General features: G+C 32.0%; 1 protein-coding gene across 4 annotated transcripts in view; it reads left to right on the forward strand.

Moving 5' to 3' along the window:
* The window catches only part of LOC114314967 (alcohol-forming fatty acyl-CoA reductase), a 32,601-nt gene extending 15,580 nt beyond the window's left edge, over positions 1–17,021 (forward strand). The window contains exons 5-10 of one of the 4 annotated variants that reach the window (XM_028261535.2): positions 1,814–2,006; positions 3,760–3,921; positions 4,479–4,560; positions 15,171–15,452; positions 16,478–16,562; positions 16,661–17,021. In XM_028261535.2, the coding sequence (XP_028117336.2) occupies positions 1,814–2,006; positions 3,760–3,921; positions 4,479–4,560; positions 15,171–15,452; positions 16,478–16,516 (758 nt within the window). In that variant the 3' untranslated portion in view covers positions 16,517–16,562; positions 16,661–17,021. Of the gene's footprint in view, positions 1–1,813; positions 2,007–3,759; positions 3,922–4,478; positions 4,561–15,170; positions 15,453–16,434; positions 16,563–16,660 lie in introns of all 4 variants that reach the window. The other 3 variants (XM_028261533.2, XM_028261537.2, XM_028261534.2) reach the window with 3 other exon arrangements.
* The last annotated feature ends 1,981 nt before the right edge of the window (positions 17,022–19,002 follow it).

A 19,002-nucleotide genomic window follows, 5' to 3' on the forward strand; every position in this document is an offset into this window, starting at 1 on the left:
TTAGTACAATCCCTCTAATTCTTCATTACCTTATTCATTTTCATATAAAAGTTCAACAAAATTACACAAATATATATATATATATATATATATATACATATATTCACGGATTGAGCCTTTTAATAAAATAAATCCCAATTTTTTTTTATTATTATTTTGTTTTCTATTTAAATCATCCATCTATTTTCATTAAGTAAAACTAATGAAAAAAATAGTATTTTAATTTTTAAACTCAATGAAAATGATATATTAGATATTTTTAATAATTTAAATTGAATTTAATGGCTAAAATATCATTTTTTTTTATCAATTTTAGTTAACAAAAATAGACGAATTATTTAAATTGAAAATAAAAAAATACATATTAAAATTTCAAAATTTATTTGTATCATTTTAAATAATTTTTCCTATAAGTTTTTATCAGTACTATTTTTCTAAATTATTTACCTTATTGATAAATGATTGTTGCGATGATCAATGAGACTATCCCTCTAAATTCTAATTGTTGTCTCCCACAATGCTGTCACCCTCTCCAATTCGTTCGTCCCTCCAAAATTACATCGTGTTTTATTACATTGTTAACCCTATTTATTGTCTATGTATTAATCACGGGTATCCTAACCGCTATGCTATACAAAGAAAAAATAGTGTATTTTTATACATAATGATATAGTTCATTATAAATCATTTACTTTAAAACAACATATCATTAAAGATGGACTTATTTTTTACACATAATTATGTGACTTAATGTGGACCTAAGGGTGTAAAATCGGCCCACCGATCCGCGGCCGACCTGAAACCCGCTCATGGCCCGGTCTGGCCAAGCCCGACAATACCTGTGACCCAATGCTTGGGCTGTTTGTTTTGAGGCCCGGCCCGGCCCGTGAGCTTGACCCAATTAGCCCTGCCTGAAGCCTGGCATACTCCAAGGCCCAGTTTGAGGCCCAGCTCGCCCGAGGCCCAATGCCATATTCAACATATTTTTGTGGAAAAAAATAAAATTTTGATTAAAAAAGATATAACAAAGGGTCAGGCCCGCCCCAAGTTTGAGCACAGTCCAAGCTGCCAAGCCTACTAACCCACCCGAGGCCAGGCCTAACCCAATTTTTGGCGGGAGAGTGCTAGGACCGACAGTGGGGCAGGCCGAGCCGGGCTGGGCCATTTTTACACTCCTATGTGGACCTTCCATTTCAAAACAAAATATCCTTAAAGATGGATTTATTTACAATAAGAATATTGTCACATCATTCTTGTTAAGTTTTTTGTATAAATTTTATGTATGTTTACAATTTTCTTAGAATTTTCCATGGAAATTTTGTAATGCTTGGAATTTCACTTAAATTAAGTTTTCATACTTCAACTAGAGTTTTAATTTAGTTCATTCCATCATTTAATATTTGAATGAAAGTTAAAAGTAATAAAGTAATTTTTTTGCTATAATTTTTTTTCTTTAATGCTTTTAAAACATGACGAGAACTCTCTGTCCATTTTTTTTACATTGGATGACAGAAGGATTACATTAAAATTAAGGTGAAAGTTGACAGATTAAAGTGAAATTTATGTAAAAGTTAAATGTTTGAAAAATGTAATTTACCACTAATAATAAGTGGGGACCACGCACTAACTATTTTCTAATTAAATTTTGAGACAAATTTTTAGGCCTGGTAATATTACTAATGTAATACATCATTGACTCATAATTTTAAAAACACCATCCACGCATTAATTAATTTGAATATATTTTCCGCATCAAAATTTTGTTTGTAAATCATTTTTCAATAATCATTCATTTGGTATGGTTTGTTTTCAGCTTATGTATCAGGAGAAAGGGAGGGACTCATAGTGGAGAACTCGTATTACATGGGTGAGACACTCAATGGGGCTCATGGATTAGACATTGAAATGGAAATAAAAGTTGTTGGAGAAAGACTGAGAGAGCTTAGGGAGGAAGAGGCTACAGATGGAGAAATTAAAATGGCAATGAAGAAGTTGGGCATTCAAAGGTTTGCTTGACATAACCCAACCCAATTTAATCTAATCCGTCATTTTTAATTGTGCCAATTAATTTTTATGTTCATTTACTGTTAAAGAGATAGACAAAAATAAAAAATAGAGGGACAGAGTGATATTTCAATAGAAGTGTAAGGATTAAATTGAGATTTTAATAAAAATTTGAAGGTGCTAATGAAGCGAGAAAAATGTCATTTATAACTCACATAACAAGTTTTATTAGCCTTATTAATATCAAATATACAAAAAGATAATATTGTAACTTGACTTAAAACGTGGAGAGTTAACTGTTATAATTGAAAAAGAAAGGGTGAAAGAAAAATTTTGATAAAATATATATATATATATATATATATGGGTGCCGAGTGTAATTAACCCTAGAAGAGAGAGATTCTATGAATAAAGCTAATAATGCCTAAATTAAAGCAGCCTTTGTTATTGCATATTTCTTCAACAACACACTAATATGCCATCAATAGTAATGGTACCCGCATAGAGGATCAAATATAGAAACTGTTTATCCAAATGATCAGTTGGATGATTGGTTAGAACTTGTCGACTGCGATTATCATCTTGTCAATTGCAGTTGTCATCTTGTCAATCATGGTCAAAAGTTGTCGACCGTGGGTATCATCTTGTCATCCAGTCGATCACCTGATCATTCGGCCAGTCGGCCGGTTGTTCAAATGAACAATTTATATATTTGATTCTCTGTGTATGTAACATTATTCATGCCATCAATTGAATCTCAATATTAGAAGTTTGACTTGACACTATTAAAATTACAAGACGTTAATTATAATAATAATTAGGTATTTCATTAAAGGCATGTTCGGTTGCATGAATTGCTCCATTTTGAATTAACTATTCAAAATTTCTAAATTTTTTAAATGGATTAATTTAGATTTTAAAGGTGTTGAGCAATTCGACTTTTGATTTCTCAATTTTCAATTAAATAGTTGTAGTTCTTAAATGAATGAATAAATTTAATTTACCTTCCAATTTGCATTTTTGAGACAACCAAAGAAAGAGGACATCAAACATTGCTCAAACCTCTTTTATTAGCAGCCTACAGATGATTAAATCATGAAAAAGTCTATTAACACAAACTTATCACAAACTTAGACATATTAAATATAAGATAAGCCTTCTCTTCAAAATTAGACATATTAAATATAAGATAAGCCTTCTCCTCAGTCCACAACTAGATGGTACTATTGGGCTTGTAGGGCTCATCATAGATCTCATTTCAATGATCCAAACAGTTCTATGTGTAAAACTTGTTGAGTATTTTATCCTTGCAAAAAATTATATTGCTTGAATATCGATAAATACTTGATTAGAGCACATTTTTTGTTAACAATTTATTTTTAAAATCGTATTTACCATTAACAAAAATGTGATCTGATCGAGGAACAATTGATATCTGATCAACGCAATTTTTGCAAGAATGAAATACACGACAAGCTCTTCACAATAAATGGTTTGGATCATCGAAATTGGACCTGTGGTGGGGCTTGTTGCCCAGCTATTCGTAGACTGGAGAGAAGTCTTGTCCTTAAATATATGAATGGATACAATTTTCTAAAACTAAAATCCACAAACAAATTCTATAAATTATTATCCATTTATATATATTTTATATATCTAATTTTATGATCAATTTTTATATAATAGAATTGTTAATCCATTTTTCCATTATTTTTTTTTATTTTTTATTTTTTATTTTTTCAACTGATCGTACAGAGCAAGGAAGTTTGGATGGCCAAACACCTACGTATTTACAAAGGCAATGGGAGAGATGCTTTTGGGACACTTGAAAGAAAATATGCCCCTAGTTATCATCAGGCCCACCATCATAACTAGCACTTTCAAAGAGCCCTTCCCCGGTTGGGTTGAAGGTGTCAGGTAAAAGTACAAAACTGTCCATTAGGATTGTTTGGGATAATTTATTAAAGTTATTTTTTTTCTTGAAACCAATTTTTGGTTTAAAATGGGTTTGAGATCCATCCGAACGGAAATCTAGACCGATTAACGGTTCAATATTCAACCGACCAGCCAATTCGGACCAATTCTTAAAACACTATTTAAACCTCGTTTGGTTATATTATTTTTTAATTTAAAAGTCAAAAAATTATTAAAAAAAATTAAAAAGTTAACAATCTATACTAAAAAATCAAAAACTTTCTTTTTCTCTCTACATTTTGTATATATTTTCGTAAAAATTTAAAAATCATTCCAAACATACTAAGTTTTTTTACATCATACTTTAGCAAAAAAAATTAAAAATTACTAAAAAAATATGTTCCTAACGAGGCCTTAATAGTCTTTTTAGTAAGTTAGGTGGTCTAGAGCACAAGTTTTTTTTTTCTTTTTTTTGGTTTTTTCATTTGAAGTGAGTGAGAGAGAGAAAGAGAGGGCATATAGTCTATATACTGACCTTTTTTTTTTTTTTGATATTACAGAACGATTGATAGCATGATAGTTGGCTATGGCAAAGGAAATATGGCATGCTTCCTCGCTGATCCACACTCTATTATTGATGTGGTAAATCTTTCATTTTCTATTTTTTTTTTCTTTTTTCATTTGGGCTAAAATAGTTCATTAAAAGATAAAACATATTAAAATAATTAATAAGACAAAAATTCACATTCAACCCATAATCATTTCACTTTTCTCTTACAACCATCAAATTAACTACAAAAAAAAAAAAAAAAAAACAGCCAATTAACTTTCCAAATACAAATTTGTTAACTAAACTAAAATAATAAAAAAAATTAAATAACTAACTAAAATAATTAACTTTCTAAACAAGACCCGTATTGATTAATGTTCATTGTATAATTTTACACCAACACAACAACATAAATAAAATATGCAAGCACAGTCAAGCAATTGGGCCTTCTTTAGTTCGGAGACCAAGGAAGTGGCCTTAGTGCCCTTGTACTTGGGCTGGTCCTGTGTAAGCATGATATAAAAGGATGTTTGAAACGTTTAATTTATCATTTTTAAAATTCACTTTTAATGATGTATTTAGTGAGTATTAAATTTTTATTTATCAAACATTTTATAATGTGAGATCTAATTTCAAAATTACATTATTAGAGATCATTTACAAGTGATAAATTAGGGGATGTAACATTGTTGCCATACATAACTACTAAATATTAGTGAGACTCATTTGACACTTATTGTAATAAAGGAAATTGATTAAGATGGGTGCATTAATAAGTATTTTTTACTTTTTAGTGTATTAAAAAGTCTTATTCACTTTTAATTGTTATCGTAAAGTCTTATTTTTTTTTAATGTTTTTAACGGTTTTTTAAAAAAAGCCACTAATTGCTAGTTTTTAGCAATAGTTAAAAAATTAGTTATAAAAAAATATCACTAACCATCACTAATACTTGTGGGAGTTTTAATCTATGCAAACACTTGTGTGATGCACCTGTCCTTATAACAAAGCTGTAAATAATTACCCTTGTAATAATAGTTATGCATATGCCAAATCATGTTATAAATAAAAAGTGGTATAAAAAAATTACTAGTTTTCAAATTAGTTTTTGAGAGTTCAAAACCCAGAATTTGTTTGGTGTACAATTTTTTCAAAAATGTTTTCAATTATTTTTTCTATCTCCTCTCTTATTCTCTCATAAATACAAATCAATCAATCACTTTTTATTTCTCTTCTCTCATTCTTTCACATCTTACACATAAATCAATCATTTTTTTTTTCACATACATCCATTTAATTACAAAAAAATACAAATCATCCCAAGCTACAAAACTATAACTATAAAATTATTTTCAAAATATACAACTGAACAAATTTTTTTAATTTGAAAACTCTGTTAAAAAAATTATTTTTCAAAATTGAATTCAAAACCAAACCAAACGGACACTAACGTTTTTTGAAAGTTAGATTTTTAGTCAAGGAAATTACTACAAATTATTAAATTATTCTCTTAACTTTTTACACGATTTTTTGTAAAAACTTAAAAAATTACATAAAAAATTAATTCCAAATGAGCCCTAAGTATGGGATAAGATTGTCGCTAGTCTTGTTGGGCCCATGGACCAACTATGAGTCTCGTTTTGACGTTCAGAACCGTCCATTTTATTTGATCATATGCATAAATCATTTATTAAAAGAATATTAGATTGATTTGATAATTAGAGTCATATTATTTCATTGGTCTCTGTCTTCAAAAATCATAAACAATAAATATAATTTTGAAAATAGATTATTTTTTTTTTTAAAGGCAAATTTAATAAAATCATATATCTTGTAATTGAATTTCTTATAAATAATTTATACATAACAATTTAGATGGTCGAAATGTGACCGATTATTGCGCTATGTGACAAGGGTTTACATCTCCCTATTTGCGTTATGTACATGGATATGGATTTTAATTTTTTTTTTTTGAGGGGGGGAGGGTTCATATCTCATTCATATATATAGATCTATTGAATATTGAAAATAATATTATAGCCTTTACTCATTGAATTTATTTTTTTATTTATGTTTTTTTCTTAATTGGCCTTTGTATTTTTTCCTAAACGTTTAGGTAATTGAAAGGACAAAAAAAGTCACAAAGTGTCAATTTTTAGCGACATATATAAAAAATTATCACAAAAAAAATATTTTTAGTGACAATTTTATAAAGATTTATTTTCAATAAAATTTAATAGGAATTAAGTCAAACTATTAAGATCTATTGATAATTTACCTAATTTTTTTTGGTCTTCTGTTTTTTGAGTAACACTTTTTTTTGCCTCTGTAATTGGTGCTTGTCCCTATCGAAAAATAATTGGTGGTTGTATTTGTTGGAAAAAAATGGGGTTTTTGGTGACTTTAATTAAATATTAAAGTGGGTCTTAACCATCAATTGAGTTGGGTCTAAGTGAGTCTAGATACTTTGCAATGAGATCTTTACACCACAAATAGAATGGCCAAAAACTATTGAGATTTGAATGAGAAATTGCCTCATGAAGTTAGCTTCATGAAAGAGGTAATGAGGTTTGTAACTTCTGCCTTTATTACAGAGTTTAATAGAGCATTAATGAGGTTTGTAACTCCTGCATTAATGGGGTTTGTAACTCCTGCCAATATTGCAGAGGTTTATCGTGCATTAATGACCAGCCATAAAGGCTGGAGGCTTCTCCTCTCTCCTCTATACATGTATAAATTGAGACCTTCCTGTCAAGTCTCACAACACAAAAATTGTTTTTTTTATTTTTTAGTCAGTTTGCTAGAAATTTCTACAGTGAGAGAGTGTTGCCATTGTTTTGTTCGCTAAGCTAGACAGAGAGTGCTTCTGCCGTAGCTGGTTTTGACCGTCGTATCCTGGGAGACAGGTGCCGGGATTCCTCAAGCACTCGACCCGTGAGGCGGCGAAATCTGTTTTAAGGAAACTGCTACCGTGCAGGCTTCGGTTTGGTTTCTTTACTATTTTTTATTGTTTTGTGTATTTCTGTTGAAATTTAGTTGTAATTATCAGCAGATGTTCTTGGTATATAATTTTGATTTCTTCATAAATCAATTTCTTTAATTTCACAAAGATGAACAACATGCTTAAAACAGATTTCCCTATATTTTCTATGAAATTGATCGAATAGATTTATATAGACAATTAGATTAGCGTTGTATAATGTTACTAGTTACTGTTGCAGAATTCCTCACTATTTCAATGATTGTAAATTATGCAATGTGATTCTCTAATTGCTTAGTTTAATTAGAATGCTCTATCATAATTTGTATACTTAATTGTATTAATCTGATCTTATTTTATGCGCATGATTCATCATTCCCCTTCTATGATTTGCATGAATTTTAAGGTTATAAAATATAATTTATGGATGTTGAAATTTTGACATGCTAATTCTATTTTAGGTTTTAATTTGTTACATGCTTATTATTTTCTAGATTAGATTACATGATTTAATCTTTAGAATTTTTTGCATGTTAATTGTTAAATGGTTATATACTTGAAGTGCTTGGTTATTAGTTTATTACATATAAACAATTCAAATTATTTACATAAACTGCATGCTACTTATTTGGTTTCATCCTATTTGACTAATGTTGCACTTGTATGTTTTGGTCTTGCATGCTTCTAGCTTTACTATCTAATTTGCATGTGAAATTGCTTCTAGTTTTCTAGAGTTATATACACATAAGTTATTTCCATGTTTATTATTTAATAATTCTTATATAAATTTTAAGATTTGTACTTGAAATGCTTGGTTATTAGTTTGTTACATATAAACAATTCAAATTATTTACATAAACTGCATGCTACTTATTTGGTTTCATCCTATTTGACTAATGTTGCACTTGTATATTTTGGTCTTGCATACTTCTAGCTTTACTATCTAATTTGCATGTGAAATTGCTTCTAGTTTTCTAGAGTTATACACATAAGTTATTTCCATGTTTATTATTTAATAATTCTTATATAAATTTTAAGATTTGTAATGTGTGGTTTTATTTCCATGAATAGTGTGTGATTTAATTGGATGAATTAAAGTTTGAATTAAATGGAGTTCTTTGGAGTTATAAAATTTGTGTAACTTGCCTATATTTATTTACATGGTTATTGTGAATTAAATTCTTGTATTATTTATGGCAATTAATTTTTAATTTAATGTAGAAGTTATAAATCTTAATTCCTTAGTTATTTTGCTATTCTATGATTTGCTAGAAGGTTAAATAATATTTGATTGTATGTACAATTGCTTTAGATTAGTTGCTTTATATTATATTGTTGTTTGCTACTAACTCTCTTTATAGGCATACCTAAGCGTAGAAAGGAATTGGATGGACTACTTATAATCCTCAATTGGATTGGTTATTTTTCCTTTATATTTGAAGAAATTTTTTGCTTGAGATTTAGTTGGTTTGTTTACCAATTTGTAGTAGCAAGTTTTATTTGCTTGTATTATTAGAAGCATTTTTTATGCATGTATTTAGTTGTAGCAATTTTTAAATTGCTTGTAAGTTTGGAACTTGGTTTGGTTTTCTGGAATAAAAACCAAAGTGTTTAGCCTTGGCTAAAGAGTAGTTCTTATTTGTTCAGAAATGACAACTAAGACGGATTTGGTTTCAAACCTTTGGGGTTTGAGGAAGTCTTTGGGTTTAATCATTTTATTCCCAAAGTGTTGGAAAACCAAGTTTGGAGAAAGTCTTTGGTTATAATCTGATTATTTCCAAAGTGTTTTAATTTGAAAAAAGAAACCAAATTTTAGCATTAGCTAAAATATCTGTGATTTTTATTCAGAAATCATGGGCTCAGTTCCGGGAGTACCGGTTAACTTTTATGAGTGGTGTAATTCTGGTAGCAAATTTTATTTGCTTGGGAATTGGTTTGTTATAACCTGGTTTATCCCCAGGAAATCTTAATTTTAAAGTTGTTTCCCATGGACTAGGAGTCAACATGCTCTTAGATGTTTTGTCAAAAGGTTAACTGGGTTTTAAGTGGGACCGATGTGACCTCTCTAGTCTTCCTAGGAACATTCCTGACCATGTTCGATTCTAGGTTAAATGGTAAAACTAGTTTTGAATTAAATTTCCATCTGAGGGATTTTCTAAGGGTTAAGTTTAATTTCTGGAATCACAGAAGTGAAATTCTGTTGTGATGCTTTAGAAATGGCTTCAAAATGTGACAAAAAGAAATGTTATTCCACTTGACAACTTTAGCCTCGCGAGATTCTTAAAGGAAGATCTTGAGAGATCAAGTATGATTAAAGGAAATTATAAGATTGCATGATAACATTTCTGAATTGATCAAAGGCAATTAGTATGGTATCCTTGTGTTATTTATAGCATTTATGATTGCTATGTGACTTTGCTTGAAAGCAAAGATGAGACAACCCGTTAGGGTGGGTGAATATATTTTGAATTTTTAAATTCCAAATATATTCTTAAATTGGTGGCTCCTAGTGAGTACAAGATCACTAATCACAGAGATAGAAAACTAGTGGTTCCTAGGAGGTGTTAGACCACTGGCTACACAGTTATGAGGTTGTGGTTCCTAGTAGTGAACAAATTACTGATCACATGTCAAGACATCATGGTTCCTAGTAGTGGAGAGGCTACTGGTCATATGTCAAGGCATGATGATTCCTAGTAATTTGATCCTATGTCAGAACGTTGTGATTCCTAGTAGTAAAGTGACTACTGATCACAGGTTAAGACATTGTGATTCCTAGTAGTAGAAAGTCTATTGACCACATGCTGAGAAGTTAGTGATTCCTAGTGATAAGACTACTGGACAGGTTATGAAGTTCCGAATAGTAGACTATTGAACACTGGATTTGTGTTTCATAATAGTAAGACTATTGGCTTCAGAGTGATAGGTTGGACCACATATATTTGGGTGCCTAATTCGGTTGATGACATTCTGGGAATGTATTTACTGTGATATGATTTTCAGAGTTTCATAATCATTGTGACACAAGGATTTGTTTAAGACTTTGTATAAATTCTACAAAGAAGACTTAATTATCCGACTCCAAATTGAGGAGGATAATAGAAAGAAAGGAGGGAGTACCTCTTCAGTGAATGCCAATGTCATTGAGCATGGAAAATTTTCTGGAATGAGGGAGAAGCCCCCCTTGAACGAAGTCCTGTATGTTCCAGACTTTCGCATGGTTTTTGAGTCCGACAAGGTCATTCTGACGAAACATAAGTGTAAAACTTGTGTTGAAGCGAAGTGGACAAGATCCCGTATGAGTTATGGAAAGGCGTTAAGCCTTCTTATAAATTCTTACAAATGTGGGGGTGTCATGCAAAAGGTGGGAATACCTAAACCCAAGAGGGTTAGGATAAGCCTAAAAATCCGTTGACTGTGTATTTAACGGTTGTGCACAATATAGCAGTGCATATCGATTTCTTGTGGTTCAATTTGCTATTCCAGATATACACAAGAATACTATCATGGAATCAAGAAATGCATCTTTCTTTGAAAATGTATTTACGTGTCGTCTCCAAGAAGGGATTCAGAGTTCCATGAAAGAGGTTGAAGGTGACAATGATCACATAGCTAATCAAACAAATGATCACTTGCATGATCAAGCTAAAGATGTAGATGAGCCAAGAAAGAGTAAGAGGGCAAGGACTACAAAGTCTTTTGGCTCGGATTTTTTGACTTATATGTTAGAGGGAGAACCTCCAACTTTCCACGAAGCTATGACTTCTCCTGAGAGTCCTTTATGGAAAGAAGCAATCAAAAGTGAGATTGACTCCATCTTATAGAACCACACCTGGGAGTTGGTAGATTTACCTCCAGGTTGCAAGCCTTTAGGCTGAAAATGGATTTTTAAAAGAAAGATGAAGGTTGATGGGTCAATTGACAAGTATAAGGCGAGGCTCGTTATCAAACGGTACAGGCAAGGAGAAGGCCTAGATTACTTTGATACGTACTCACCTGTTACTAGGATAACATCCATTCGCATAGTGATTACGTTAGCAGCTTTGCGCAATCTAGAGATACATCAGATGGATGTAAAGACAGCTTTCTTAAATGGAGATTTGAATGAAGAAATCTACATGGAACAACACGAGGGGTTTTCAACTCCAAGACAAAGTAAGAAAGTCTGTAAGCTTGTCAAATCTTTGTATGGTTTGAAGCAAGCGCCTAAACAATGGCATGAGAAGTTTGACAACATAATGTTGTCAAGTGGGTTTAGAATCAATGAATGTGATATGTGTGTTTATGTTAAAGACGCTGACAGAGGTTATGTCGTTGTGTGTCTATATGTTGATGATGTGCTCATTATAGGTAGTAACGATGAAATGATCAAAACTACCAAGAAGTTGTTAAGTTCTAAGTTTGACATGAAAGATATAGGCCTTGCAGATGTTATTCTAGGTATTAAGATTATCAGAACATCTAGTGGAATTGTACTTTCTCAGTCTCACTATGTTGAGAAGATATTTGAGAAATTTAGTAAATCAGATACAAGTGTGTCTAGGACACCAGTAGACGTTAGTCTGCACTTGACCAAGAATAATGAAGAAAGTGTCTCTCAGTTAGAATATTCTTGGGTAATTGGAAGTTTAATGTATCTGATGAGTTGTACTAGGCCGGATATAGCCTACTCTGTTAGTAGGCTTAGTAGATACACAAGTAATCCCGATGCTTCTCATTGGAAGGGCTTTGTGTGGGTGTTAAGGTATTTACGCTACACTCGGGATTATGGACTGCATTATACTCGATATCTAGCGGTGCTTGAAGGCTATAGTGACGCAAATTGGATATAAGATATAAAGGACTCAAAGTCCACTAATGGATATGTGTTCACTCTTGGTGGGGCAGCCGCGTCTTGGAAATCTTCCAAGCAAACATGTAAATCTAGATCAACGATGGAATCAGAGTTTATTACTTTGGATAAAGCAGTGGAAGAAGCTGAATGGCTTTGCCATTTCCTTGAAGATATTCCACGTTAGTCTAAACCTGTGCCTGCTATTTGTATTCATTGTGATAGTCAATCAGCAATTGGTAGGGCACAGAGTAATATATATAATGGAAAGTCTAGACATATCCGTCGTAGACATAATTCCACACGACAACTACTCTCGAATGGAGTTGTCTCTTTAGACTTTGTAAAGTCTAAGGACAACATTGCGGATCCGCTAACCAAAGGGTTAAATCGAGTGTTAGTCGAAACGTCGTCAAAATGAATGGGGTTGAGGCCTTTGGAATTTACCAGAATGGAAACCCAACCTAGTTGACTGGAGATCCCAAGATCTAGGTTCAATGGGACAACCTAATTGCGTGTAACGGTGGTATGTCACCGAGGAGGTTAAACCTCCAGCCATTCCTTCTATCAGTGATACCTGCAAGTGTAGAGGTTAAGCTGAGCTTTTAATGACTCTAGTGTGTTAAGCTGTTGAGCTGAGTATTGCAGGATACTCAAGTAGAGTCACCTATGTGAGTGTGAAGTGGGGCCGCTTCTAGAAGAATTGGGCATGCCAAGATTCTTTGAAACCACTCGCTGAACCAGGCTAGTGTCCAGGGCCATACAGGGCACACCAGTGAGAACAAAATGGTGGTAGGAGTAATTCCCGTGTGAGATTTATTGTCTCAGTTTACATAAACGACAGAGCACTTCAAGATGTCATATTCACTGATCAGCCAGTAAACTCGATAGGTTTTCACAGGGAGAGATTCAAAGCTAAAAGCTACCTTCTCTGATGTCGGGGTTAGTTCGTCGTATTCACTCTCCGAGTCATTACTGTTGAACGGTGTTCGTTTGTTGAGTCATTCGGTCAATTTTTATTCATGTGGGGGATTGTTGGAAAAAACTGGGTTTTTGGTGACTTTAATTAAATATTAAAGTGGGTCCCAACCATCTATTGAGTTGGGTCTAAGTGGGTCTAGATACTTTGCAATGAGATCTTTACACCACAAATAGAATGGCCAAAAACCATTGACATTTGAATGAGAAATTGCCTCATGAAGTTAGCTTCATGAAAGAGGTAATGGGGTTTGTAACTTCTGCCTTTATTACAGAGTTTAATAGAGCATTAATGGAGTTTGTAACTCCTGTATTAATGGGGTTTGTAACTCTTGCCTTTATTTCAGAGGTTAATGGTGTATTAATGACCAGCCATAAAGGTTGGAGGCTTCTCCTCTCTCCTCTATACATGTATAAATTGAGACCCTCCTGTCAAGTTTCACAACACAGAAATTGTTTCTTCCATTTTTTAGTCAGTTTGCTAGAAATTTCTACAGTGAGAGAGTGCTGCCACTGTTTTGTTTGCTAAGCTAGACAGAGAGTGCTTCTGCCAAAGCTGGTTTTGACCTTCGTATCCTGGTAGACAGACGCCGGGATTCCTTAAGCACTCGACCCGTGAGGCGGCGAAATCTGTTTTAAGGAAACTGCTACCGTGCAGGCTTTGGTTTGGTTTCTTTACTATTTTTTATTCTTTTGTGTGTTTCTGTTGAAATTTTGTTGTAATTATCAGCATGTGTTCTTGGTATATAATTTTGATTTTTTCATAAATCTATTTCTTTAATTTCACAAAGATGAACAACAGTATTTATCTATACTTGCTAATAAAGGGTATATCTTAGTTGGTGTCTTAAAGGGATCTTTCATTTTTTATTTTTTTAATCGGTAAATGTTAGTTGTTAGATTAGCACCTATAGGAAAAGATCTCTCAATCCTTGGCAAAGCATCAAGTGTTTGCACTTTCTTAATTCAATCCGCCAAAAGGGAATTGAACCCATGACCTAAGTCCAAAGGAAGGTATGGTGGCCAACTAGGCTAATGCCTTGTTAATTAAAATGATCTTTCACTTTAATGTTAAGTGTCTATTTTGTTATTAAAAATTAAAATGATCTTTCACTTTAATGTCAAGTGTCTATTTTGTTATTAAAAAAAATAAAAATAAGCAAATAATGAGTATGAGACTCGAACTAATCACTTGAATTAAATATAATATATATGATAAATATTTTATTTTATTTTATTTTTACTTATTTATATTATATATATACTAGTAAAGAAAAGACTCATTCGAAGGACGGTCCCAGGTTGCAATGATGTCATTTTATTAAGAAATATAAATTAATTAAATTATTTAAGGTAATGCTTGATAATTTGATTTAATAATAAAATTTAAATGTATTAAGTAAAAATTAATTAAGCATGTTTGATAATCACAAATATTATTACTTAAAAATTTTAAGTGGTTCTGAAAATGTAGGTTAAAAAAACAATTAAATGGCCAAAAATTTATTTAGTTATACTGAATTTATAAATACTTACTCATTAGTATCAACATATACCGTTACAATCTCACTATTATTACCATCCACAACCATTACCATTGTTGTCATTACTCCGTTTGGATTGTGAAGGGAAGTGAAAAAAGAAATGATTGTGATTTCTGACCAAGGTGAGAAGAAAAGAAATGATTACGGTTTCTCACCATTACGTTTGTATGAGTAAAAGACAATATAATTTTTCACCTATTTTGTTTGGATAGAATAAATAAGAGAAAATAAAGAATTCACAATTATTTTTGAATATAATAAATTTTATGAGTAGGCATGTCATTTGTATTGTAGATCTACATGGGAGATGAATTCATCCGACGACATTTATCATTTATACATATACTCATAATATTTAGAAGATTCCGCAGATCCCAGGAGATATGGTGGTGAATGCAATGATGGTAGCAATGGTGGCTCATGCAAATCAAGCATTTGCAGCCTCTGATGAGATGATGATATACCATGTGGGTTCTTCAGTAGCAAACCCTTTTATACTAATTTGTCTTAAAGATTATGGACAGCGTTACTTCACAGAGCATCCATGGATTGGTAAAGATGGAAAGCCTGTCATTGTTGGCAATTTTACACTACTCACCTCCATGGATAGCTTCCACAGATACATGACCCTTCGTTACTTGCTTCCCCTCAAGGTTTGTTTGTTTTTTATTTTATTTTATTTTTTTAATTTTATTTTAATAGCAAGTGTGTGACGCTTTTAATTTTGAGTTATCTTTTGGGCTTGGAACCCAATGAGATAAAACCCGGGATGTCGATTGTTGACTTGGGTTTTAGTGGACAATGGTTTTAGGGGGGGATTGGGTCACAAGTTTAACATGATATCAAATGCAAAGTTGTAGCTGCGTCCAAATAAGAATGTTGGCATCTTGCATATTGGATGAGAACAATGTCCAAAATGAACTTAACATGACACTTCTATTCTGGAGGCATATTTTAGGCATGTAGCCCAAAGCGACAAACTCGTAAGACTTTATTTGAGTTTAGCCCTAGCAAATAATACTTCTAGGTCTAACAAAACCATAATATTGAAGGATGACTTTGCAATACTATCACTCCTCTAAGTTAATGAAGAACTATTTTGTCGAGTTACAAATTGATGGATGGTAGTTATTCAACTATCCTTTTGACGATTTCTCAATAATTTACAAATTAAATTACCAACTATTACTTATAATAATGAGGGTAGACCTTAAATCCATATGGACAGATATTGGGCCACACCTCATCTCTAAAGCATTTTTGTTATTCAATGGTTGGGTTGAATTAGATGTGACGCTTAATGGAGAGACACAAAGAGGCCTATATATGGATGGCACTTGTCCTCATTTCTACGCAACTCTCTTGGGTGTGTAATAAAAAACAACCTTATAGGATTGCTTTTCACCAACCTCTAATTCCAATTGACAAGGGATTTTAAGATTTGAAAATTTCTTTTCTTTTAATCCATATTTCCCCGTAACCAAGCAAAGCATTACACTAGAATGATCATATGATTCACTATTCAGAAACTAAGTTTAATACTAATTTTTACTTATACAACACTGATCTTGTCTCTTCTATTATTAATTTTTCTTTTCATATGTTCTTTTTTTTTTTTTTTTTTTCATCTTTTAGGGATTAGAATTAGTAAATATAGCATCTTGCCAATATTTTCAAGGCATATATCTCAAGTTGCGTCGAAAGATCAACCACGTGATGCGGATGATTGAAATTTATCGACCATACTTGTTCTTTAAGGGCATGTAAGTATATATTTGTTACCTATGTAGTCGTATTAAGAAAATTTACTTGTGATTATCATTGTAATACTGCTACTAATGAGCTTGTTTTTTGGATTCAGATATGATGATATCAACACAGAAAAGTTGCGCATGGTAGCTAGAGAGAGCGGTGTTGAGACAGACGTGTTTTACTTTGATCCTAAGGGCATTAATTGGGAAGACTACATTATGAATACTCACATTCCTGGCTTAGTAAGATATGTGTTTAAGTGATTGTCGCAATTGGACTTTATGACTAGGACTGCAAACAAGTTGAGCTGAGAAAGAGTTTGAAAATCAAACTCGAGATCTGCTTGAAAAATTAATATAGTATATATATGTTGTGTTTGGGGAGAACTCAGATCTCAAAGAATTTCCCAATTTGATATATTTCATTGATTAAGAGACATGTAATATGAATATTTACTTTTTGGTTGCTAATGTGTTTGTTGTAAGAAATGGTTTGGAAAAATGGATTGACAAAAATAGACACTACAACAAAATGGCCTTTGGTGACAGACTGATTTTGTCTCCAAACATCAATTTTTGTCACCAAAATGATCTGTGACAAAAACATTTTGTCACCACGTTCGTCGTCTATTTGTCGTCGTAGAAAGTACCTGGTGATAAAAAATTGTTTTGTTGCCTATTCTTCATTTTTGGAGACGAAATTTTTTGGGTATGTTTGGTTTGAGTTTGGGAGATGAGTTTTAGAGATAAAAAGTACGAAAAGTTATTTGGTTTGATTTTTTTCAAAAGATGTTTTGGAAAATTATTTTGAGAGTTTTGGAAAAAGTAATTGATTTGATGTGTACAAGAGAGAGATTTGTTTGGAAAACTTATAAACCAAACAAGTTTTGGGAAATTTTTTTGGAAAAATTTGTTTGGAAAAATTTGTTTGGTTTAATTACTTTTAAAAACTTATTTGTAGAGAATTTTTCCCAAAAATTTTTGGGAAACACAAACCAAGCAAGGCCTTTGTCTCTAAATGTTGAATTTTTCATCCTCTATAACATCCATTTCGTCACTATAATTAAATAATATTTTATTTTTAATTGTTTTGGCGACAAAATATTTCGTCACAAAATATTAAGATAGAGGTTTAAGTGACGAAATGTATCCTCACCATTGATATAGATTAAGGTGACGAAAAAATTTGTCACTAAACTGAGCACAAAACAAAATTCTTCAATGACAAAAACAATTTTGTCGCAAAATATTTCAAGTTAGTGACGAAATATTCAGCAAATGTGGCGAAATTATTTGTTGGAACTATATCATTAGTGGCAAAATTATTCATCAAGAAAAGTTGTTTGAAAACTAATAGCGACAGTTTTTTATCGCTAATAATAATTAACATTTTTAAAAATGGGGGTAATATTTTAAATTTTCAATTTTTTTTTTCACTAAAAATTCCCTGCCCATTTTAATAACATGTTTACTAAAATATCTGTTACAGATCAATACAAAAACTTATTCATTTTCATAAATACCACAATTGAAATATGTCTCATAATATTCACAAAAATACAATATCAACAGCGGATTACAAAACACGTCTCCTAATATCCACAAAAAACGTGTCTCCTAATATCCACAAAAATATAATGTCAAGTGCAGATTACCAAATATGTCTCCTAATATATACAAAAATACAAACTTTACAACGCAATCAAAATACATGTAAAGTAATATTAACAAAAACACAAAATGAGCAAGCTCTTGCTCTCCAGATTACCAAACGCGTCGATCTCCAATCTTCAATCTACAACAAAACAAAATCAAAAAAAAAAAAGAAAATAAAAAGAGGAAGACAATTACTATCTTATCAATAAAATATACAATTTAACATTTTTCGAAAAGTGCATTTTCAGACTTAGTTTTCAAATTGGGAGTCCCGTGGTAGTTCCATAGGTTTCCATAACTTACATTGGTCCCTTCCGAGGTATTCGAGGTGTTTTCCAAGCCTTCTCGCGTCTATTTCACGATTTTGGCCCCCAATGACTTATTTTCAAGCCTAAGTGTTGGGGAAAGTGCATTTTCGACTTAGTTTTCAGACCAGGAGTCCTGTGCTAGTTCCGTAAGTTTCCATAACTTACATTGGTCCCTCCTGAGGTGTTCAGGGCGTTCTTTGGGCGTTCTCGTGGTTGTTTTACGACTTTGACCCCCCGATGGCCTATTCTCAAGCCTAAGTGTTAAAAAAGTGAATTTTTCTACTTAGTTTTCAAATTGGGAGTTCCGTGCTAGTTCCGTAAGTTTCCACAACTTACATTGGTTACTATAAGTTTGGAATACAATGGTAAATTTTTGGGAGTCTCCTGCTTGTTCTATAAGTTTTCACAATTTACATTGGTTCCTTTGGAGGTGTTCATGATGTTTCTCGAGCCTTTTTGTGCCTATTTGAAGCTTTCCCCCCTCCCCA

Source organism: Camellia sinensis, chromosome 1 (assembly GCF_055761805.1).
Source record: "Camellia sinensis isolate YWXY chromosome 1, ASM5576180v1, whole genome shotgun sequence".
Classification (NCBI taxonomy): domain Eukaryota; kingdom Viridiplantae; phylum Streptophyta; class Magnoliopsida; order Ericales; family Theaceae; genus Camellia; species Camellia sinensis.